This window comes from Motacilla alba, chromosome 3, assembly GCF_015832195.1.
Source record: "Motacilla alba alba isolate MOTALB_02 chromosome 3, Motacilla_alba_V1.0_pri, whole genome shotgun sequence".
Classification (NCBI taxonomy): domain Eukaryota; kingdom Metazoa; phylum Chordata; class Aves; order Passeriformes; family Motacillidae; genus Motacilla; species Motacilla alba.
In genome coordinates, this window is record NC_052018.1 from 64368043 (window position 1) to 64392679 (window position 24637).

A 24637-nucleotide genomic window follows, 5' to 3' on the forward strand; every position below is an offset into this window, starting at 1 on the left:
AGAACTCCCTGAGCAGAGCAGTGCTAAATCACACTCTGTATGCAGGAAGTCATAGCAATTGGCTTTAGAGTAAGAAACTCATCGATTAGCGGTTCGTGTGCCAAAGTAAATACCTCTGCTTCTGCCATATGCCTTCTTGACCTCTTAAGTACAAGTGTTTCTCATTGAATCAGCCCAGAAATTGCTCCTTTATTCTTTAAAGGACTTATCAGAGCTTTTGGAGCATGGCTGTTTCCTCAAGGTACTTTGCATCTTAGGTTATCAAGCAAAGTTCCTACTCTTCTGCAGAGCTGACAGCATATGAGCAAGAAGGTAGGAAATCTATTTTTCCAATGAAAAATAAAGTGGCTGACTGAAGTTTGCTAGACTACTAGTTAGCTTTTACTCACTGTTCTGGAGAAGTCCTGGATTATGAAATAACCACTACTCGTGTTGTTTCTGTGGGAGAGTGCTTCAGACGTCTGCATCTGGTTTCTTTTGTAGCTCAAGAACATAGAAAAGCTTGAGACAAGGATATTTGTCTTCCATCCCAAGTTCTTGGAGCTTTGAATCTCATCAGACTACTTAATTACAACAAGAGGTGCCTGTACTGCTAGACTTCTAGAAAACACACTGAAGTTCCACACAGCTTCTTTTCTGTGATCCCTGCTAGTGTTCACCTGTTGCATCTGCTGCTTCATCTGGAAGTGCTAGCAATCAGTAGTTACAGCATTTGCAGTATTTCTTATCGACTAAGGGGAGTTCTGGATGCACATGAGCTGGGCACAAGGCCATGCTGCCCTTGCTTCCCTGTTTATTTGTGGAGTTTAGTGACTTCAGCCCCAGTTCTGCTGTCGCAGATGTCAGTGGGTACTACGTCTGCTTGGGCACTGTCAGAGTGAGGCATTTCCTGAGCAAATTATCCTGTGTCTTTTTATAATTCAGGTGATTTTTAGTCTTCCTTTTTCTAGTTTAGCTTTTTTTTTTCTTTTTTTTTTTCTTTTTTTTTTTTCCGCCAGGAGGAAAGCAACATATAAGCAATGTAAACCCTCACTTAAAGGTCTTAAATATTTATGAATTTCCCTGGCCTGTGTGTACACTCCACATTCTTACCCTTTTATTCACTGGTGTGTTCGTCAGTTGTTTCTGGGCATGTCAAGTTTCAGCTAACTATTTAGTCAGTCAAATGTTTCAATGCACATGGAAATTGAATGAGTAATTCTATTAATATCAGTTACTCAAATTCTAGAGAGTTTACTTATATGCTTGAAAAGCTTGAATTAAAAGTTAATTTATAAGCTCAGGACAGTGACTGTCTTCCTGAATGTGTACACTGGTTAGCACTTACGCATTTTCTAATGTAAAAATAAATGAGTCACCACACCCAGAGACAAATATTCTTATGATAAAGCTCACTCTTTTCATAAGTAGCTTTATGAAAGGCAGACCCACCAGCTTGTCTAAAGAGTCATTTGTTCATCAAAACTTAGAGGGTTTTACAATAGAGCAACCATAAAGGAGAGCAAGGATCAGACAATCTTAAATACCTATTAAAGGCTCAAAATTCCAAGTATTTCCTGATACTTAAAAAAAACCCCTCTGTTACATTAATCAAATCATCAATCCTTTGGCACAACATAATACATCATTCTACTTTATTGTGCTACAAATTAAGTAGTAACATGATGGCTGTCTTGATCCATATAAAATAGAGTGATTTTACTAGGACTATGGATTTTTTCCAGTATATTAATAAGCTTAATAAGGAGACCTAATTTGTCTTGGTTTCTCAAGTACTGCATTATTTTCCCTTGTAACACGTCTAGCCATTTCCTTCCATCCTTTTCCAATATAGTGAAAATCAATTATACTGCATCAGCTTGACAGCTGGCACTCAATATGTAACAAAGTGACAGAAAGAGCTATTTCAAATTGCATTTAATATTTTCTATAAGGAGCAGAGTAATGACATGCATATAAAACAGTTCTGGTGAATGAATAGCTTTGCACGAACTGCCACCTACTTGGGGTGGAAAACTGGCAACCGTACAAGAGTTTGCACCTCTTCTGTTTTTGCACTGAGACATTCATGCATCCATAAGAAAATGGCATACATGCCTCCTCTTTTATCTTTGCTCTACAGTTATACCAGATAAAACCAAAAGTTAAGGAAGACATGAGTGGGCAAGTGTAATAAAGTAATTCACCTCGTATTTAGATGCTGACTTAATTTAAAAACACTTTTCCAACTTACTATCAAGGTACCAATTAACAAGGAACTGAGTAGAAAATTTTGCATTCAAGATTGCACTGTGGCTGATGTCTAAAGCACAAAGAACTCATTATTTCAGTGCAAAGTCTAACTTTCTAATATGATCCTGAAAGGATGTTTCATTCTGGTTGCAGGAGTTAATATTAAGGGCTTTACCTAAATGTACTGGAGACAAAAATGTCTCAGGTCAATGGAAATATTCCTGTGAATTTCTTTGCTCCTACTATTTGTTGGACAATGTGTAGACTAGTGGGGCAAGCTGAATGATAGCAAACATCAGAATGTGAACTTTGGAGGATACAAAAGAGTGATTTTACAATATTTTACAATAAGAAAAAGCTATGGATTTTCAGATTTAATCTGGTGCTTTCCCATGTTAAATGGGTTGATCTGTAAGGTTTGACAAAGCTGGTAGAAGTCTAAATGCATCTTTCAATAACTTTTTTGGCTGTTCTTTCAGCATTTCAAAGTTTGAAGAACGATGCTGTTTCTTGTATGTGCTGCACAACTCAGATGACTTTCAAATCTATTTCTGCACAGAACTTCATTGTAGAAGGTGGGTCACAGTGTATTTCAAAAAGCCATGGCCTGCGATGGGATAGATCCCTGCTTGCACAACAGGGACTGACTGTTTCAGAACTATGGTGAAAGTTGATCTGAGCATCCTCAGTGATCAGTGCCTTTTGTGTGAAAGCTTAATACACAGCACCCTCTGTACCTTAATACACTGGAGATCTGATGTATGAAGGGTCAAAGAACAAGCTCAGGCAAACATTAGAAACAAAAACAATTATAAATCTAATTATTTTTTTACACACACCTTTCTGGGATTAGATTTGCAATACTTATCATATTACAGCTTACTAAAAGTTTCTGCTTGTTCCAGTTCAACAAAGCACCCTAAACTTTAGAAGGACTTATTCAAGTGGGAACATTTGGAGTAATAACAAAGTCTGGTCAAGATTTCTCTGTAACTGTAAATACATTTTTATTTACAATTAAAAACAAGCACACTTGAATTCCTTTGTTTTAGAATATGTTTGCATAAGTAAGATTGTACTTGTGTCCCTGCAGGAAATTTGGCAAAGCTTTGTTGCACAAAATTAGGGGGGTCTCAGTTTCTCTAAGCAGTGTTTCTGCTCCATAAGCTTGAGGCTGTGGTGTTGAATTGATCCTGGAAGCATTCCCAAAGGAAATTTCACATCTTTTTGTGCTAAAATGGCTGCAAATTTGCCTAAAAGCACTGCAGCACTCTCTATTAATGATTGGATCCACCTCACAGCCCAGTCTCTAGCTTGTTCTTTCATGCATTCCAGCTCATATAGGTTCTTTTACCATGTTCATTCCCCTTCACATCTGAGCTCTTCTTAACAGATGAGTAAGCAATACCTTAGCATGATATGGTTTTTGTACTTGCCTTCTTTCAAAATGGTAGAAGTCATTTATAATAGCATTTTTTTAAATGAAAGGTTATGAAATAGACATTCTCTCCATTCAAGGAAAAACTTGAAGGTAGAATTCCGACACTACAAAAGCTTTGCCAAATGCAGCAAAACTTCCTGGCACTTCTCATGATGCTTCAGTGCTTTCAATGGACATAAAGAAATGGTGGTACAGGATGAGCATTTCAATCGAGCTGCAGGTTTTGAAATACTAATTCTATTAATAATTTCAGATATCATGGATTTTTTTGCCCATGTAAAAGGAGTAGAAAAACTTCAGATTTTGATGGCTAAATAACCATGCAAACAAATTTTTTTCTTCTGACAAGCAAACTTGTATACTGAATTTATACTGACTGTATAAATTATACTTATATATACATTGTGATTACATAATATGTAGTCATATAAAATAAAATAATAATTACTGTACTTAATTCTTCTCTTGGTCCCTTCATTACTTTGTTCCTATACTGTCTCAAGTATGTGTTTGCTTTTTTCATCTCCTTTTTATTTTGGGTACAGATTTTTTGACATGGTGAACAGTATCACTGAAGAAATGGGGAAGACTACAGAGGAAGGGGAATGTGATGGAGACTCTCTAGAGGTATTTGTACTTTTTTTTTTCTCTCAACATGCAAAATTATGGGCTTCTAGTCTAGCACTTCACTGAAGTAAATTATTCATTCCTTTTCTAGGGATAATGAAGTTAATTAGTGAAGTTACTGTTTACACAGTGTCCTCTCCTGGAGTTTTATCTGAACACACACATAGTTGGAGAGGGAGTACCAGGCTATTGGGTGCAATGCAGCTCTTAAGGTGTTTAAGCCTTTGAGGTGGCAGGGAGCTGAATAGAATACCTAAGCCCCTGTCCTATCACATGAAAATCTGGTGTCTTGAAGCTCTAGAGACATCCATAACTAACTGAGAGAGTCAGTGCTGTATGATGAATACAGACAGCCCTCTGTCCCAGTTTTGATGTTGGCATTTTATAACACATTTATAACACATTTTATAACATTCTCTCTCTGAAATCAGAGACTGAGCAAAGAGAAACCACTGGGGTGACTTGTGGCAGAGAAAAAGAGACTCTATTGAAAACCTTAGGATGCCTGTTTATTTTAGCAAAAAGAAAAGCAATGGGTGACTTGATTACAGTGGATAAGTATTTCTGCAGGAAAAATAGCAATGAGCTAATGGTCTCTTTTATCTGTTGAATAAAAATGTAATTTAATAATGACAACAAAAAATGGAATTAGGAGGCATGACTACCATGAGAATAATTCAATGTTGAAACAAACTACTAAAAGAAGTAGCAGATTCGTTCTTTCATTGAAAAGATAGCTGTCTTTATATGGAAGAAAATAAAAAATACTTTAACTAGGCCTAAGCTACTGGGTTTAGCACAGGAGTGAGCTTGTGAAATTCTGTGTCTGTGTTACACAAGAGGACACATCAGTAATCTCTCTAACAAATGTTTTTGGGCTGGCCTTAGACTCTTTGAAATTCAACCTCAGCTGAAACCACGCTTAATGCACTGCAGTGCTGACTAACCTCCATTGGCACAGTCTGCCGGCAGACCTGGCAGGGTCAGAATTGAGGCTGTGCTGGTTTTGGAAGCCGTGGGGAGGTCAGGAGAGCCCCTGGGAGGAATGAAGTGTGTCCTGCCTTGCTCCCTGTGCCCGAAGAGAGCCTGGCTCTCTGTCTGGCGTAGAGTGAGTGCCCTCTATTGTCAGTTCTGCTGGTAGAGCTCCTGCTGGCAGAACTGCTCTCTGAGACATGAGGTAGAACTGGCCTGACTGGGTACAGCCCAGCTCAGCCTAACACTCTTCCCTGAAAAGGCTACCTCAGAAGCCACTGGGGAAACATTGGTGTGTCTGCACAGCATCCCAGTCATCATCATCCTAAAGTATCTTAAAGTGGTTTTTTTCCTCCATCCTCTGTGTTCTGCAGAAAGCTACTAGCATCTTGGATGCTTTAGTTATGCTCACAGAGTCAGATGGAATAAGTGTTATCCTTCTGCTCCATTTCATGTTGCTGTTGTTTGCTCTGCAGTATGATTATGAGTATGATGAGAATGGCGAGCGAGTCATTCTGGGAAAAGGAACGTACGGCATTGTGTATGCAGGACGAGATCTGAGCAATCAAGTCAGGATTGCTATTAAAGAAATCCCAGAGAGAGACAGCAGGTATAGTAACTCTGGCTAATTCCAAATTTTGGGCATTACATGATTTCATCGTTAATGTGTTCAACCAATTTGCTGATCAAGGAGTGCCTCTTCTACAAAGCTGCCAATGAATTACCTGTCTGTGGTATTTAGTGGCATTCCCTATCTTTGTAATTAGATGTTTCCAAGTTCTGGAGTAGATTGTGATCACAATTGAAAATTTAGATGTTTGCTGGGTTTGGTACTAGTGTTTGTCTTTAAAACAAAATAAAACTAAACAAAATAACCCACTGAAGTGCAGAATATTACTTCTAACACTTGGTCATGAGCCATATCTACCTAGACATACTCAGGCCTGTCCTTATAAAAGACCTATTGAAATTCATTATTTGTGCAGTCCTTTAAAATTCTGGGCTTGAATTGTTGATAAAGACATTTTTCTTTCTTGTTTTTGCACCAAATATTTTGAAGCCTCAACATTAGAATAAATCATGTGGGATAATCTCTTTGTTAATTTTTTAAAAATGCTTAATGTCTCTGTGTATGTGTAATCCTCTCTTCTGTATAAAGGTTTCCATGTAAGGACCAGGCACTTAGTGTCTTTAGTATTTGTGTATCTGAACTCTTCCAGCCTTCATAGTCTTATGCTACTTTGTATACCTAGATTTCCACAAATATTGTGATAAAAGTGATATGAAATCTAAAGAGTTCTCAAGTGAAACTGACTGTATTAAACTGTCAAGCTTAGCTCAGTTTCTTTTTCATGGGTCTGTCTTTTTGGTTATTCTGTTCTGACTTGTTTTTTTTCTTTGATGTTTAAAAAATTAACACTTCTTAATCTTTTGGAATTCATTTATAGATTGGCTGGTCAAATGGATATGTGGTCTAATAATTTCTCCAGTCTCATAATCTTTTAAAGGTACTAGAACTTAGATTATGGAGAGGGGGATCCTTAAATCCTCTATATTGTTATTCCAAATTGAACTTCAATATATGTCATAATTTCCCACAAAGTATGGCCGTGTTACATGAAACAATCTGTTGACTTAAAATAGTTGCAAGTTTTGTGTATGTTAGAAGAAATTTTCTTGTAACAGCTGTGATTAATAGAAGGATAGCTTGAATACAGCAGTAACTACCTCAAAGGAAAAAAAATCCAGATTTTTCTTCCCCAATACACATTTTAAAAGAATTTTCAACAGAAAAGTCTTCAGGTTCAGTGTGCAAAGCATACCACAAAAAGAGATTATTAGTTAGCTGTTAGTCTTTCATCTAAATGTTTAGAAGCTTCCAGAAAGAATTTCAAGCATTATTCTTTTAATAGCAAAGTAACAAAAATTTATTAATTCATTTCTGGTTAATTGTAACCTGGTCTTTTCACACTTTGAAAGAAGTCTATAGGAAGAAAACAATCTCTGAAGTTAATCTGCATTATTTTATAAGTAAGAATTACCACCTTTTGAATTTGTAAAAAATATTTAAGTTCTGAGTCAGGCAGAGTTGGAAATTAAAATATTTCTATGCAAAAAACAGTGAGTCTTCAATTTTGCTATATGTTAAACAAAAGCTTTTGAGTATTATACTTATCAGGAAATATTAGACTACAGAGACACAGTCTCTATTCCAACAAAGAGGAAATCAGGAAAAAAAGAAAAGCCAGGACTGCTGCTTGAAGGAAGAAGCATCTCCTGGAGAACTCAGACACAAAAAGGAAGCCTACAAAGGGTGGAAGCAAGGACATGTAGCCTGGGAGGAATACAGAGAAATTGGATATTGTCTGAGCAGCCAGGGATCATGTTAGGAAAGCAAAAGTACCTAACAGAATGAAATCTTGCCAGGGATGTCAAGGGCATCATGAAAAGCTTCTGTAAGTACATGGTGATAAAAGGAAGGCTAGGGAACATGTGGACCTTCTCCAGGAAGAAGCAGGAGACCTGGTTATCCAGGACATTAGAAGGCTGAGTCTTCAACAATTGCTCCAGCCACATGGCCCAAATCACAGGAGGCAAGGGCAGGGATTGGGAGAATCAAAACCCACCCTCTGTAGAAGATCAGGTTTGAGGCCATCTGAGGAACCTGAACATGCACAAGTCCATGGGGCCTGAAGAGTTGCGTCCATGGGTTCCCACTGACTGGAAAAGGGAAATAAGCCCCCTGTTTTTAAAAAGGGAATAAGGAAGACCCAGGGAACTTAATAAAGGTTTCACCTCTATGCTGATTGTGATCATGGAACAAGTCCTGTTTAAAACTGTGTCAAGGCACATGGAAAAGAATGAGATGATTGGTGACAGCAGACATGGCAACACTAAGGGCAAATCACACCTAACAAATTTTGTGGCCTTCTGTGACAGGGTTACAGCAGTGGCAGATAAGGGAAGAGCGACTGACAAGGCTAGCTTGGATAAAGCCTTCAGCAGCTTGGTCCAGTGGGAGATATCCTTGCCCATGTCAGGAGGGTTGGAGCTTTAAAGTTTCTCCCTAACTCCAACCATTCTATGATGACGATGAAGAATTTTTGTTCATACCATTTAAAGTCTTCTAGTGATTAAGTTCTAAAACAAAAAGTGCTTCATCCTAGGGAAAATTTTTCTTATAGCTTTACTTTATTTGCAAAATTATTTTGTTGCTCAAGTCTCAACTGTGCTGTTTAAAAGTGCTGGAAGAAGAATTATAATGGTCTTTCTGCTGCTGTTCAGAATTAGTATCTCATTAGCAGAACTCAGGAATACAATCTTTGATTTTGCCTTTCTGTATGACTAACAATGTAGTCAGAATCTTTATAATCATGTGGAGAGATAAGACAAAACTCAAATTAGTTTTTAGTAAACTGACTCAGAGTTGCATAATCATACTTTTCATTAACCAAATAATTATTTTCTGCAACAGTTGTTCTCCAGTGGGATTTTCAGATGATCACTTTTTTTTTTTTCTGTTCCCTACACTATTTTAAGAGTTCAATCTCCACTAGTAGCTCGGTGCTCTTTGAGGGAGAGGTGATAAAAGGGAGTGAAAGTCACAGGTACTTGTCCCATAACAACCTCAATTGCAAATGCTGCCAACTACTTTTCAGATTTGGACTGACAGAAGGAGGTCAGAGTCCTTCATCTATTTCAGCTACCCTGAAAGTGTTGCCACACATGTTAGAGCTTTAGAGAAGACAGCTACCAGACTGTCAGCATATTGTCTACATTTTGCCAGAAATACACAGAAAATACACAGAAAATACACAAAATCTGGCAGCTGACCCACCTCCAAGGGAAGCATTAGGGCAGGCCTAAGTTAGGAAGAGTGTCAGGGTGGACCTAATGTATCAGCTCAGCACATCAGCTGCTGAGCTCTGTGTGTGTTCAACACTGCAGACAGATCCTGACTCTAGAAACTTTCTTGCCAAAAAGGCTGTTGAAAATCATATGTCTTAAAAATATTTTACCTTGGACTAAATTGAATTTGGTGAAATTGTTTTGATCTGTACTTTTAAATATCTCTCCATTAATTGTTTCTGTTTTCTTACTCTGATATCCCATCTAGCCTTCAGCAAAGGCTTCTACTTTAAAATTTAAATTGTGATTCATTTTCATTATTGAACTGGTTTTATTTATACACTAGCTTTATAGTTTACTAGTTCACTTTGGCACCAATATGAATCCAACCACCTTCACAATTGTTTATTCTCTTGGAGTTAGAGTGGAGTGGAGTTTATTTTTCAGAACCTTTTTTTTCCTCACTCTATGTATGTTTGTAACATTTTGTGTGTATGAATACACAATATTATATATCTTTTTTATATGTTATATGTAATTAAATATGATCACATAATATTTTATTATGCGCTGGTCACAAACAGTGTTGTTAAATTCAGTTAAGAAATACTAATTTTCAAAGTAAGGTGTTTCAAGGCTTTTTTCACCAAGATGAAGAATAAACTGCTTCTTTGCTTTCCAGATACTCCCAACCTCTGCATGAAGAAATAGCTTTGCATAAGCATCTCAAACATAAGAACATTGTCCAGTATTTAGGTTCTCTAAGTGAGAATGGCTTCATCAAAATATTCATGGAACAGGTGCCAGGCGGTAAGTTTTGGGGGAAGACTGGTTTGGTGGTTGATAGGTTTGTTTGGTTTTTTTTAGCATTTTAAAAGTTTAAAAACATATAATAGGGCCATGAGACATATTTCATACAGGTGTAATATTCTACAGTGCCTCTTTCTGAAATCAATAGGGAAAACTGTGTCCTCAAACTGCTTGAGTAGTTAGATATGGTGTGCTACCAATAAATCTCAGAAAATTGCTATAGCAGGTGAGCTCCTTTTACCTACAGATCAGTGATGGGCTGACCTTGGCTGGATCCCAGGTGCCCACCAAAGTTACTCTGTCACTCTGCTCCTCAGCTGGACAGAGGAGAGAAAATGCAACACAAGGCTCATGGGTCATGATAAGGGCAGGGAGAGATCACTCATCAGTTACCCTCACAGGCAAAATGGACTTGGGGAGACTCATTTAATGCATTGTCAACCCAATCAGAGTAGGGTAATGAGAAATAAAGCCAAATCTTAGAAACGTGTTCCCCCTACCCCTCCCTTCTTTCTGGGCTTAGATTCACTTAGGATTTTCTCTCCCTTCTCCTACCTGTGGTGTAGTGGGATGTGGAAAGTGGTCAATTCATGGAAATTGTCACTCCTCCTCCTCAAGGGGAGGACTCCTTGCTTCCTTACCCTGCTCCAGCATGACTGGGGTCCCTTCCAAGAGAGACAGTCCTCCATGAGCTTCTCCAATGTGAGTCCTTCCCATGGGCTTCAGTTCTTTGCAAACTGCCCAGGAGATACTGAGACTATCTCTTTAATTGCACAGGCCAGTGGTGATGAAGAAAGCATTTGACTGGAGAGGACTTTGGTTATAGATGAGATGCCTACACTTGGATTGAGATTGATGCTTGTTGTTACTTTTTTCCTTTGGGGGAGAAAGCACAATTTTATTGGGTTTTTATTCTCACTTTTTTCTCTCCAAAATTACAGGCAGTCTTTCTGCTCTTCTACGATCAAAATGGGGACCATTAAAAAATAATGAGCAGACAATTGGCTTTTACACCAAGCAGATTCTTGAAGGATTAAAATACCTCCACGATAATCAAATAGTGCATCGAGACATAAAGGTAAGGATTTGCAGAGAATTAAGCCTGACAGTGTTATGTAACTGCATAACCATTTATTTGTCCTATAATTTAAAACTCTTTTTTTCTGAAAGCTCTCTGCTATTCTGAATCATGGCTTATATAGGTGAACCATTGTTGATTTCAATTTTTCACCAACAAAATATGTTGGGTTTCTTTATTTTAAGAAAATTCACATAGAGCAACCTAATATGTGATAAAGTAGATACTTTTTTTTCTGTTTTCAAAGACATGACTGAACTTTCATAAAATCTGATCGAAGTGAAGAAGATTGTGGATGGTATAATTAGCAAGTTCTTTTCCAAGGTGATTGCACATGAAAAAGTGCTTGGCTTGTTTTTTTTTAAAAAAGCCTTTTTTTGTCTTTTAGTATTCTTTAACTGAACTCCTTCTGGTAAGTGGGGAAATTCACTTTGAGATGAAGGTTTTGTTAATGGGATTGCATAAGGCAGGAACACTATTGATTTCTCTTTCATCTCCTCTCTTAAGAAGTCACTTGCTTAGTAAAGAGTGTATTGTAGAAACAAGTTATGCAAAAAGTCTTAGATGAAGGGTCTGCAGAGAAAAATAATTGCTCTGCATGTTCTTTTCCTCAGGGTGATAACGTGCTTATCAACACATACAGTGGAGTGTTAAAGATTTCGGACTTTGGAACTTCAAAGAGACTTGCAGGAATCAATCCTTGTACTGAAACCTTCACTGGTATGTTCCCAGAGGAGATTTTTCTTATCCTCACTCGAACTGTGTATGTAGGGTCAGAATCCACAGATGTTGAACTTTCATTGACTTCAAATCAGTATAAAAGGTTCCTGGAAGAATAACTTTCGGATATGTAATCTTAAGCTACACGCTGTACTTGTATGCACTGTTCAAAGAGAGTGCTGTTTTGGATGTTCCACTTGTGACATCAAAGTCCTCTCCAACATAAGAGCTGTGTCTCTCCTGTGCTTTATTTGAATCTGTTTCCTTTGTGTGTGTAGCTTTTTCATCTTGCTGATCTTTTTCTTTCATGATTGGCTTGGACATCCTGACTTAATCTCCAGAATCACGGATCTACAGAACCTGTCATTCAGTTGCTCCTCCTTCTGCTTGATAATTTGATTTGGGTGTTAAATCATGCAGTGGCACTGCATTAAGTAGTTATGTAAAATGAGAAGTGACTGTTACTTTAATTCCATCCTTTGCTCTTCCATTGCTTCTGTAAAAGGAACAGAATGCAGGATGATGTGTCACATTGATTCCCTTACTTCAGAAGAAAATGTTCATCTCACCTACTCTTTTAGGTTAGGATTTCAGGTTTCTCTTCCTTTTCCTCTCTGGGTACAATTCAGAGTGCTTTCCCGTGTTTTAATCTTAAGATATAAAAAATAAATGAAAGCTATGTCTGATCCAAAGCTCATAGAAATATTTAGTGTTTGTCATTGACATTGAAAAGTGATCTCCAGATCAGTAGATGATGCCAAATGTTTTAAGCACAAGTAATATCTTGAGCAGTATTTTGAGTTTTATATAGAATGCATGTGAAAATTTTTGAATTTTGAATAATAAAAGGGATTTTTTAAACTCTTCTGAAATTTCCCACTCCTCAGTACTTTCGTTCCTCTTGTCTTTTAGCTATCTATTTGCAGCATTATTACACCTAAGTAAACAAAACAGAGTATGTTTTAAACAGGTACCCTCCAGTATATGGCACCAGAGATCATAGACAAAGGGCCACGTGGCTATGGGAAGGCTGCAGACATCTGGTCTTTGGGATGCACAATCATTGAGATGGCTACAGGGAAACCCCCATTTTATGAACTGGGAGAACCACAAGCAGCCATGTTTAAGGTCAGATATCTTTTTTGTACAGCTCAGAGTCATATTTCTAAACATAGGAAATCTGATGACTGTTATGGAGAATTAGAGGTTGCAAGAAAGGGAGATAAAGGAAGTGCTTGGATTCTGAGGATGTTAGGAACAATAATCTGATTCAGCTGAGAGAGAGTGCTGTGCATTTTTGAATAGATTAGTAGGGAGACAGCAACTATTCAGCAGCCTGGGTGTTTAAGAAACAAACAACACCGATCTGAGAAAAAGAAGCAATTTTCTACTTTGTGAAGAGCCTCTACTTGCAACTGTGGAGGTTTTTAAATGTAATTGTTTATGTAGTTTGTAATAGTTTGGGTTTTTTTCTCTGAATTAATGAACTAGTTGTATAAAGTTAATATTAAAACCTGAGAATGATATAACACTTCTGCTATCTAAACAGTTTTTTGATGTTGTTTAGTGTTTGGGGGAAGAACGGTTTAGGCCAATGTTTCTCCCTTTATTTGTCTCAGGTGGGGATGTTTAAAATACACCCAGAAATTCCTGAATCCATGTCTGCAGAAGCCAAGGCTTTCATATTGCGTTGCTTTGAACCAGATCCTGATAAACGAGCTTTTGCTCATGAGCTACTGATAGATGAATTCTTGAAGGTTTCAAGCAAGAAAAGAAAATCTCCTTCTAAGCTCTCAGGTAAGCATTGCTAAATTCAATCTGGAAGTTTCCTCTTGCCCATGGTACTGTTTCCTGCTGATTTAGTATTTAAGATGAACACAGTGGATCTCCATCTTACGTGAATGCTCAGCTGTGGCCTTCTCTACCAGCAGCTTACTGCAGAAATGCTGTTGTAGCAGAATTCTGTTACCATGTTGTCGCAGAAGTAAATTTATAGAAATATTACTAGTAAGATTTTTAAAAGTCTGTGATTTTGTGCACCTTTTATGGTTGTTGCATTTTTGCTTCATTTTTTCCCTCTATTTAAATTTGCATAAGTTTTGATTGAAAGAATATTTATATTGAGTATATTTCATGTAAGGTTAGAACATGTTATTACATCTCAGTGGAGTTTTCTACATAAGCAAAATTAATCTTTGTCCCATAGCAAATGGGACAAAGATTACACACACTGCATTATTTTTGTTTCATGAAATTTCATTTCAGGAAATGTTCATTTCCTGTAGTGTTCTGAATTATGGAAAGTAGCAAAGGAGTTTTGAGAGCAGTAATAACATATTCTATTGTGTGTGGATATATACTTAGGAAAAGTATTTTTAGCATGATACTTAAGGAAGGAAAAATATCAGGTAAGGGAGATTATAGTCGATGATCACTTTTACTGTGGTTTCCACCCCTTCAGAATAAAATTAAATTGCAATAAATTACACTTTTGGAGACTGCAGCTAGGAGAATTGAGATAATCCATAAAAATAGGAAGTTACCCTTTAGACTATGCTTATTTTCTCAGCTAATTTCAGCATATTTAACTTTCTTTTTTTTCTTTCCTTTTCTCACACAGTCCTTTCAGCTAACACAAATGGTGAGTTTTAACCTACTTCTCCATCAAAAACATACCTGTGTAGATACTGTAGTTATCACTTATCCTGGTATAATTTGTCAACACTAAAAAGATGGAAAGAGAAGTGGTCACAATTGTGAAAATAAGTGACTCTTCTATGTTAGGAACATCTAATTTATTGTGCATATCTGAAATACTATTTTTAATCCTACCTGACTATGGCTTAATTGTCCAGGCAAGTGGGTGATACAGGCTTGTAGGGCTGTGCTGTCATTTATGGGGACATTTGGTGGAAACCAATGGCTGTTTTATAGTAGCCACAGAGCCAAGGTTTGTGGAGAATGATAACAGATTTTTATTAGACTAAATTCTATAACTAACAAACCAGAATGCATTTGGGACTCCTTATCCAGGATACAGGATACTCATCTCTTTCAGGAAATGAACTGGGAGAGTGTGGGAGGGAACTGAACACACACATAGTTACCTTCATGCTGAATTGGTATCAAAGTACATTTGGAAATGTGCACGTGTGAAATAGATATGAGTAGTTTCCTGCAGTGGTAATGTGTGCTGTGGATTTAAAACTAAAAGTTATGACTTAACTGCATGTCTATTATTATTAGTCAATTATTATGAATGAATTAAACTTGTACAAACAAATTTGATGAAGAAATGTATCTTATATATGTTTTTGTATATATACTTATATGTAGTGTATATATAAATATAAACACCCATAATATTAAGATCTTGGTAAGTGCTTGGACAACTTACCCTATAGAAATGTTTTCCTACTGTTGGAAGTCATGATAGGAGATGCACATTCACTTCAGTGTTGAAGTTCTGTGAGTGATCTTGCAAGAAGCCTAGCATTTCCATCTTTCAGGAATAAAAACATACCTGAAAGATAACTCTATTCCAGACAAAAAAAAAGCTTTAGGAGTTTTTTGTCAATTTTTCTTTAATATTTTGTCTTGGTGTGTGGGAAGGCTGGAGTTTTTCTGTCTCCTCTGAAAAAATAATCTTCACTTCAAAACTCTGATGGCATTATTAAATTCTAATTTCTGAATCTCTAATTTCTATACAAATAGAGTATCTTCGGAGCATATCCTTACCTGTCCCTGTTCTGGTGGAAGATACAAGTAGCAGCAGTGAATATGGCTCTGTCTCACCTGATACAGAATTAAAAATTGATCCATTCTCTTTCAAAACAAGAGCCAAATCCTGTGGAGAAAAAGATGGGAAGGGAATCCGGTCCCTTTTTCTGAGGTAAGGAGCTACCTGACATTTTTGTTACACAGTAGATCAGGAATGGGTGCATTGGGATGGTTTTTGTAATGTTTCTTTTCACTGTGTCATTCATTCAGCATCCCAGATGAACATTTTGAGGATCACAGTGCACCTCCTTCACCTGAAGAGAAAGATTCTGGGTTTTTCATGCTGAAGAAGGATAGTGAAAGGAGAGCCACCCTCCACAGAATATTAACTGAGGACCAAGAGCAGGTGGTGAGGAACCTGATGGAAGCTTTGACTCAGGTAATTTCAGAGGGCAGCAAGAATTTTATGGAATTCTAAGACTTCTCTGCAGTTACCTGGAACTCTTGAAATTAAACATAGTAAAGCAATTAGAAATGAAGTTTGATTAAACTAGAAAGCATACACCATGTAAGCTTTCATGGTTACTGTTTTATTTGGGCTATTAAAAACAGGCTTTGAAATTGTTCATGATGCATTACATAGGCCTTTTTTGTTTGTAATTACTATGTATATACCTGGGTATTAGTACTGGCAAGACAACAGAAACACATGTTTTCATGATACTCTATTTTGCCAGTGCTTTTCAAATTTGAGTAACTCTAATATAAGATAGATAATCTCCAGGAGTGGATTATCTTGACCCCCTTTTAAAGTTCTGTGTTCTGACTGACTGGTTTGACAGAGGGGAGGTTTAGGTCATTTGGCCCGCTTTGGCCTTATGCTAGCCTATTGTATAGAAAAAATGGGGCTGATGGATACACCATTGCCTTCTAGCCAACAGCTATAATGGGAAAGAGGAGGCTAGGGAGAAAAAAAAAATGCAGCTATTCTTCAGTGCAGTCAGGAGCACATATGGAGGGAAGATGAGCAATTGTGAGAGTTACAGCAAACAACAAAATAATTGCAGAATGACCTTTTGGCACTCTTTTGTGGGGATGATTCATTATGATGATGTATCAGTTCAGGACAACACCGAAGAAATAACAGATCATGACCTCACTGCTAAGTGTTGCAACACTGTAATTGGATGACAGGATTTTTTGTTCTTGTTTGTGTGTGTGTTAGTAGTTAATTGATTCACTTCACTCTCAGGGCAAAGTATTGCTGGTCTAAAACATTCGTATAAAACATGACAACTCATCTTCTAAACACACTGGTGTTTAGAAACTGATGCAAAGCAATATGATTATTATGCATGTACTACAGTTACTGGAAATGGAAATGGGTGCCATGCAAATAAAAACAGCTTCTAACTCTTGGGAGAGGAAGAGAGTAACCCACAGTTATCCTGGTAACTACGGAAAATGTTAAAAGATAAGGCAGTGAGAAAGACATTTGTGATCTGCGCTTTGCGAGAGCGCTGCTGTAACAGACTCAGTTTTTGCATGTGTATGCAAGTAATAATCGGTGATTGTGAGACGCTGAAACTCAATCACAAATCCCAGACAGTGTGCTCAGGGTTTCATGCCTTTCTCAGCTTGGGCTGGAACAGCCTGAGAGAGAAGCAAGAGACACGGAATTTTAGAGCCAAAGAGTTCAAAGCTTGTGTTTGTGTGACTGGCTGCCCTTCAAAATGATGCTGAGCTCTGACTCCCAAAGACTCTTCTCTCCCTTGAGAAATGCAAGAAATTACTAATAGAACAAGCCTGGCTTGCTTGTTAGGCCTCATCAGGGTTTAGGATTTCATAGGGTTGTTCTCTTCACAAACAATTTTCACAAGAAAGGTTTCAGCAAAGTCATTGGGTTTGAGGGCTAGGAAAGGAGAATGCCCCTCACAAAATGGGTCACTATTTCTAATTAGCAAGTCATACTGCTCCTCCTGTGCCCATAGTGCCTAGTGCCTTGGTGGACTTGGATCCTCTAGTCCAGGGCTACGGTGTGCATTTACCTATCTGCCCTAATGGCTTTTTAATTATTTACCTGAAAAGAATATTGGCTACTGCAGAACAGTGAGAGATCCACTCCTGCATAGAAAATCATCAGGTGAATTCTTCAAAGCAGATCAAGATCAGAGGCTAGGATCTTTTATCTCAGGTGGATGTTTTAGTCAGTGGTATCTTTGACTGCTCTAGAACTTTTGCTTTTTTTAAAGCTTCTTTCTCAATAAAATTTTCTTTGTTTCATCCTGATCCAAATTAATTGACAATAGTTAAAAGCTCAGTATTACTAGCAAACAAGAGTTCTTGGTGTCTGGCCAGCCATAACATTCATGGCATAAAACTGGCAAATGCAATAGTACCAAATACCATATGTCCTTCTTTTACAGAAATCAATGTTGGATATCCTTAAGTCTATATAAATATTTACTTTACTTCCTTCAGAATAAGCATCTAATACTTCACGTTGAACTACAACTCTGGCTTAATTTAAGATTTGGCTTTGAAATTTGCATTCAGTTGGCATAACTTTACTTATGAGAGCAAATACAGTGCTCTGCTTCCTGGTTACTTAGGCTGGTTATTCTGATGAATGCTTTTGAGCTTTTCACTTTTGGTAGCTCATGCTCACAAAAGCTTTTAAAAATAGGCAAATGAATATTTATACTAGAAAGGTGAGATCTTTGTAGACTTGCTTTAAGAACAGCTGAGTGTAGAAGTTCTGTATTAAGGGAAATTAGGAAATTACATAAGAAAAAAAGAGTCCCTTTGTCACCCTCCTGCATAACTATGACTAATCTCTTCTTTTAAATGCTGCTGTAGGACTTTGCACATTGTCTGTGAGAGGCACCCAGAAATTAGAAGCACTGCAAAATATGTGTGTGTTTGCAATTATGAGTCATTTGTAGTATCCAGCGCACAGTACATTTATTCATATCTTTATTCACTGCTGTACAAAGACACATACACACTACAGCGTGAATACATTCTTCAGCAAATGGTGTAAAATGAAGTCAGCTACTTGTTCAATGAGCTCCCCCCGCCTGTCACCAGGGAACTCAGCCCCAGAGGTCTCTGCTGCTGCAGTTATGCTGCCACCAGCACCTGACCTGCAGCTGCACCTTCCCCTTAACCATAGCAGCCGAGTTTCTGAAAACCATATTGCCAGCTGACATTATTGACTGAAGTCCTTCTGGATGTATGTTTCAAAAGATGACTATCAAAAGTATTTCTTTTCCTCTCTCTTCTGCCAGGGAGCTGAAGAACCCAAGCTAAAATGGGAACATATCACAACACTCGTTTCCAGCCTCAGAGAGTTTGTACGGTCCACTGATCGTAAAATCATCGCAACCACGCTTTCAAAATTGAAGCTGGAGTTGGACTTTGACAGCCATGGTATCAGCCAAGTGCAGCTTGTGCTGTTTGGTTTTCAAGATGCTGTAAGTTGTCATTTTTACTAAGAATTTTGTGCACCTAAACTGAAAATAACTAAACAAACCAGGACCAACGAGAACGTGTTTAACTTCCACCCAGAGCTGCTGAAACAATTATATTTGAGGGCTTTGAAACTATAATAGCAAAATCTGAACCCACAGCAGTGACTCGGTTTGGTTGCCTTGTGATCCTTTGGCAGGATACAGACCCTGAACACTACTGAGATCTTACTGATTAAAGATACAGAAAGTTCAGAATAATTGTGTGAATATTGTGTCATAATAGTAAGGCAGGAAAGCCTTTAAAAAAACCTCATTTTAGAAGGTTTTCTGGGTAATAAGACTAACAATAAATGTCAGGTTTATCCAACATGCAGATCTCTTAAACTTCTCTTACAAATTAATGCATTGCCCCCCATAGTAGTCTGTCTACCTTGTAATACTGTATTGAATTCTTATTTTTAGTATTTTGATTAGCAGATTTCTGCCAAACTCGAAATTATTATTTCAATTTATAATAGCGGGACGAGGAGGATTGTTACTTTTCTACCAATAATAAATGCAAAATACATAATTTCCTACATTAAGCAACCAAACACATTCATGGATAGCCTTTAAATGGCCAATTTACAAACAGCAAATATTTTATTAAGGTATGTGTTAAAGTGTTAGTTCCTAAGCAGTTAGGCTTAATGATTAAGATGAATAATGAACATGGGAGAATGCAGCTGCACTGAGCATCAGTTGTCCAGACTGAAGTCATGTAGTAAAAATGAAATGACAATTCAGGTAGGTATTTGAGGTGGATGATTCTTGTAGAATTCAAATCTGGGGCGCTCAGACAAGTAGAGGAGCTGTCAGGAAGGATAGATGGCATAGCATGTAAACTGTTGCATAGACTACACTAACAAGAATTAGATACTTTTATTAAAAAAAAAAAGTGTTAAATGAATCTGTGAAAGACATCTTTCCACAAATCAAAAGTTTTCTCTTTGATTCTTCTGTGTATGTTTTCAGCTCCCTCCTTTAATCTCATATTAATACTGTTTTGATACTGGAAGCATACAAGGGCAAGAAAACAATGCAGGGGGAAATAGTACAAATACTTGTATTGCTGTTCTGATAGTGATGTCACTGGGCATCAGTTTTTTGGTTGTAATTGCCTGAGTTGTAAAAAAAAATTACTTTCTGTTAACTTCATAGTTACAAGTTGCTTTTTTAAAACTGACAAGTGTCTCTTTCATTACTATCTATTATTTAACTAAACCCACAGAAATTTAAAAGATAAACTTTTCTTTATATGTGTGCAATCTTAATTCTTTTGGCCATACAATAGATTTCTATTCTACACTGAAATCCAGGACAGTATCAAGCCCTCAGATGCTGCAGAGACTGAGGTACTGCTAAAAGTGAGGGAAAGTAGTTCCCTTGCTCTTGGTACTTAATGAGGTGATCTTAGGTTACAGTGTTTAATAATCACACCCTTATCAGACCAACCAAGAAAAAGAAATTTTGTTATGTAATATAAATAACTAAATCACATTACTATGGATGGTTGTGATCTTGACAGAGTTAGATTTTGTTTCTTCAGTTCTCAATAAAGCTAGACTTAGTTAAACACGTCACTGTCTCGGTAGCAGTGAGTTTGGGAAGGTGCAAAGTGCTCGCACAGGGGAGGTGTGCTGCCTCAGAGGGCAGTGGGCAAGCCTTTGGGGCAGCTGCTGTCCAGGTATCAGGGCCAGGGCAGGCTCCCCTGGCACTGCTGACAGCTCTCCGAATCCAAACACAGTGTCCAAGTGCCATCTCGTGGCCATTGGCAATAGAATTGGGCAGACACAGATACTACTGTGCTGGGCAGACCCTGGCTGGCAGGGAAAGCCCCTACCCAGTCACTCATTCACTCCTTCCCAACAGGAACAGGGAGAGAATTGGAAGGACCAAAAGTGAGAAAATTTGTGGGTCAAAATAAAAATTGTTAAATAAGTGAAAAGGGGGAAAAGAGTTCACAAGTGTTGCAAAAGCAGTTACCAACAGCAGACTTGTGCCCAGCTGATCCCTGAACAACAGCTCCTTTGGAAAAAGCAGCCTCTAGTTTATTGCCCGTCATGTATTTCCTTATACAGAAGGAAATATTTCCTAAGTCAGCTGCTCCAGCTGTGCCAGCCATGTGCCCCTCCAGCCTTAAGTCCACTCACAGCCCCTTCACTGCTGGGGCAGGGTAAGGAACAGAGGCAGCCTTGACAGCATGTAAGCTTTGCTCAGCAGGAGCTGAAACATGCATGTGCTGCAAGGCTGTTCTGGTCACAGTCTGAGGCATAGCACCTCACATGTGGACTGCTGTGAAAGAAATTAACTCCCTCCCAACCAAACCCAGTGCAGGTACAGTGCATAAATTACTGCATCACTGAATACTCTTGCTTTTTGGCAGTGAAAATAGTAGGATTAGTAACTTTTACATATCCTCTGAAGGCATCATTTGTGTGACTTCAGTTATTTATTACAGAATGGTTATCACAGTATGAGGGAATTGAACTTATCCCATTTTTAGGAAGAGTGAAGTATCTTTTTGCCACTTTTTTTTTTTTTGTAATCAGTAGTTGCTCCTTTTTTTATAATGCTGTAACTTGATAGTTTTGTAAATACAGATATATTTGTTTTTTCCTGCAACTGTTTAAGTTCTGCTCCTGCTTTGTTGCTTTGGATTGCTTCTGTGCCTGGAAAACAGCACTGAGTCTTGTGCTGTTGCTGCTTACTGTTGGCTAGGCATTTCCTTGTCATTTGGGAGCTGGAAAACAGCTCCATGAGGTAGAGATGTTTGTGCAAGTGGCATGGAGCATCCATAGAGGCATCTGAGAATATGGCTCAAAGCAGTTTGTAAGCAGGCCTGTAGGCAATTAGGAGCAACCCAGTATAGAAAACCATCAGACTGTACAAAGTAAGAAGTAGAAGGAAGAGAAAACGGTACAGCACACAAATGAAGTTCCCTAATTGTTTAAACTAACATTAATTAACTAGTTTCAGAATTAAGTAGGAGCAGCATTACATTAGTTCTTTTATATTTCCTACAATTGTACTTTAGAACAGACAAGTAGTGCTCAGAGCAAGCAGTGAAAGTGATGCCAAAAAAAGTAACAAGATTAATTAGCTTCAGCTGCAAGCCTTTCATAACACAGTCCTTGTTATTTGTCTTGCTTGCATTCTTCTGAAGTTTCTCTCCACAGCCATGAAGGTTAAGTACCACAGCCATCAATAGTCACCTAACACATGAGCCAGTACTTGATGAAAAATACAACATATTGCATGACTTATAATAAAATGGATGAAGTTGATAATGTTGCTATCAAAAAAAAAATTGTAACCATCTGCTCAGATATAGCATCTAGAGGTTCAAACAATTTATATGACATATATTCTCATTTTAAGTTGGGGGTATGTAATATCTGAACTGAATTTTCTCTCACTAGGTCAATAAAGTTCTCCGAAATCATAACATTAAGCCACATTGGATGTTTGCACTGGACAGCATAATCAGAAAAGCTGTGCAGACTGCTATTACAATTCTGGTCCCAGGTGAGTCATTTTTAATGCTCAGCAAATGTTTATCAGCTGATCTCTTTAAACATGCTTTAGAGTTGTGATTATGATGCTTCACTTAAAATTTTGAAACCAGCAGTGGCCTTTTTCCTGTTCACTGTTTTGAAATTCAGAAGCCAATCTGTGTATTGTTCAAGCTACGTGTGAAAGCACCTTTCCACAATGTATAATCTAAATGATTCTGCAACATGGTGAGTAGTAGTAGGTTAAGGTGCTCTGGGACCTAATTTTTTGAGGCGCAAAATGTGGCCTATTGCATATGGTCAGAAGCTGTCTAAAAAAAACCCCAAAAAACAACAAACCCAAACAACCCCAAACCCTTGACTTGAAACATGCCAAAACCAAACAAACAGGTCTGCAGTGCCTGCAGTTTGTACATTGTGTTTTAAATGTGGATTTAGAATGCATGGCTTCACTGAGGGAAAGAGTCTGTTTAGATGAAACTATAGCCCATTTTGTTACTTCTCTACCTACTTCCAAGTATAGTTTTTCTGTTTCTTAACTTCTAATGCTGGAATTAATGGTAGTGGAATTAATGGTGATATTTTCAAATATCACAAAATAATTTTCATTTAATGCTTTAAGTCAGAATACTTACATTTCTGTTTCCTGCAGTGGATTGAGTCTTATATTATCAATAAAAGGATCTGAAAATTGCTTTGATAGTTACATCTATTCCTGTTCTCCTTATTCTCCATATCCTTAGCACAAACAACAAGATATAGAGTTTGTGTGTTACTTTCAAGTCACAAAGAAACTCCTGTGCCTTCTGATTATAATGCTGAACACTCTTACAGGCATGTACTTCTTTGCTGTGTAATAGGACTAACTGTAGAACTCCTCCTTAGTTCTCTGTTCTTCCCCATACAGCTCAGTGTCAGCATTAGCTGTAGGCAGTCAAGCTTAAACAAAAGCCTCTCTGCCCCAGTAGTTTTCAGGCACCGATCATTTGCTGCTTCCCTACTTCTGATTACTTTCCCTTGCCTTTGTCTCACTCTTTTTTCTTAATTCTTTGTTTTTCTTATGATGTGGAGATTTATCACTGCCCTTAACACTTCTAAAAGTTATGGGATGTTTAAGGAATGGTACAAAGCCAATTTTATGCTGCCTGGTGGTGAACAATGGCAAAGAACTTTGACATCACAGTAATAAGAACAGAAGTTCAAAGCAAATCCAGACATATTTGCCTAGCAATATTTGGGTAATTGCTACATAATAAATCTGCTTTCCTGAATTTAGAGGAAGAACAGCTCTGTTGATCTTATTATATTCAGTCTTGAAAAAGGTATGTAGCATTGAAATGAAGTGGTGAAATAGATGAAGGAACAAAAGTTTCTTTAGTAAGGAAGATAAACATACTTGTTAATTTAGTTACTCAGCAGAAAAGGCATAAAGCAAGTGGGATTCAGGAAAAAAAATGACATTTTGGTGAGGAGACTAGAAGGAGTTCTTAGCAATAAGGAGCCACAATTGAAGGAAGGAAGGAAGATTTTTATTAAATACTTAGAATAAACAAACAGATGTTTTAAACAATAATAGGTTGTGTAGGAGTGTCAGATCTTGTGTACATATCTCGTATACCTGGTAGGCTCTGGCAGGTAGTTTAAACAGGGAACAACAGAAACAAGGGTATAGCTTTGTGTTTTTAGTTTTGTGGATGTGCATTATTATAAAATAGGCAGTGTTCTTACTCTGATAAGTAGAAGGGAAGTGTGCTTTTAATTATTGGGAGAGGGGCCTTTTTGTAATTTCCTCTCTATGTTTGAATGCAATTTTTTGGTGAACATGGTATTTTTATAAGGATGGAATGCTAAATATGCCAGAACAGCAACAGCAGGAATACCTGGATAGAAAAGAAACAATGGTTATTTGTTCAATAAAATGTGTCAAGTCAGACACATAAGAAAATACAAACTACCGAGAATGGAATTAAGCAAAAGAAATTCTGCTGTACATGATACTTCAGCACAATTTGACATTAAATGGTAGCCAAATCAGGAATCATGTTCATACAGATGTTTGGTTTTTTAAAGCTCTTAAACCTTTGATTGGCATAAACAAAGGTGCTGTTATGTTTTGAGTGAGCTTAAACCCCTAGAAAATATGTGTTGTCCTGTTACAGAA

General features: G+C 37.6%; 1 protein-coding gene across 1 annotated transcript in view; it reads left to right on the top strand.

Annotated features, from left to right (window-relative positions):
• MAP3K5 (mitogen-activated protein kinase kinase kinase 5) overlaps window positions 1-24637 on the top strand; it is a 97686-nt gene that overhangs the window by 66341 nt on the left and 6708 nt on the right. Inside the window, exons 13-25 of the mRNA XM_038130960.1 lie at window positions 2712-2807; window positions 4219-4300; window positions 5749-5882; window positions 9804-9931; window positions 10873-11009; window positions 11624-11729; window positions 12700-12857; window positions 13349-13526; window positions 14350-14370; window positions 15444-15621; window positions 15720-15888; window positions 18740-18925; window positions 22384-22489. Of these exons, the coding sequence (XP_037986888.1) occupies window positions 2712-2807; window positions 4219-4300; window positions 5749-5882; window positions 9804-9931; window positions 10873-11009; window positions 11624-11729; window positions 12700-12857; window positions 13349-13526; window positions 14350-14370; window positions 15444-15621; window positions 15720-15888; window positions 18740-18925; window positions 22384-22489 (1679 nt within the window). The remainder of the gene's footprint in view (window positions 1-2711; window positions 2808-4218; window positions 4301-5748; window positions 5883-9803; window positions 9932-10872; window positions 11010-11623; window positions 11730-12699; window positions 12858-13348; window positions 13527-14349; window positions 14371-15443; window positions 15622-15719; window positions 15889-18739; window positions 18926-22383; window positions 22490-24637) is intronic.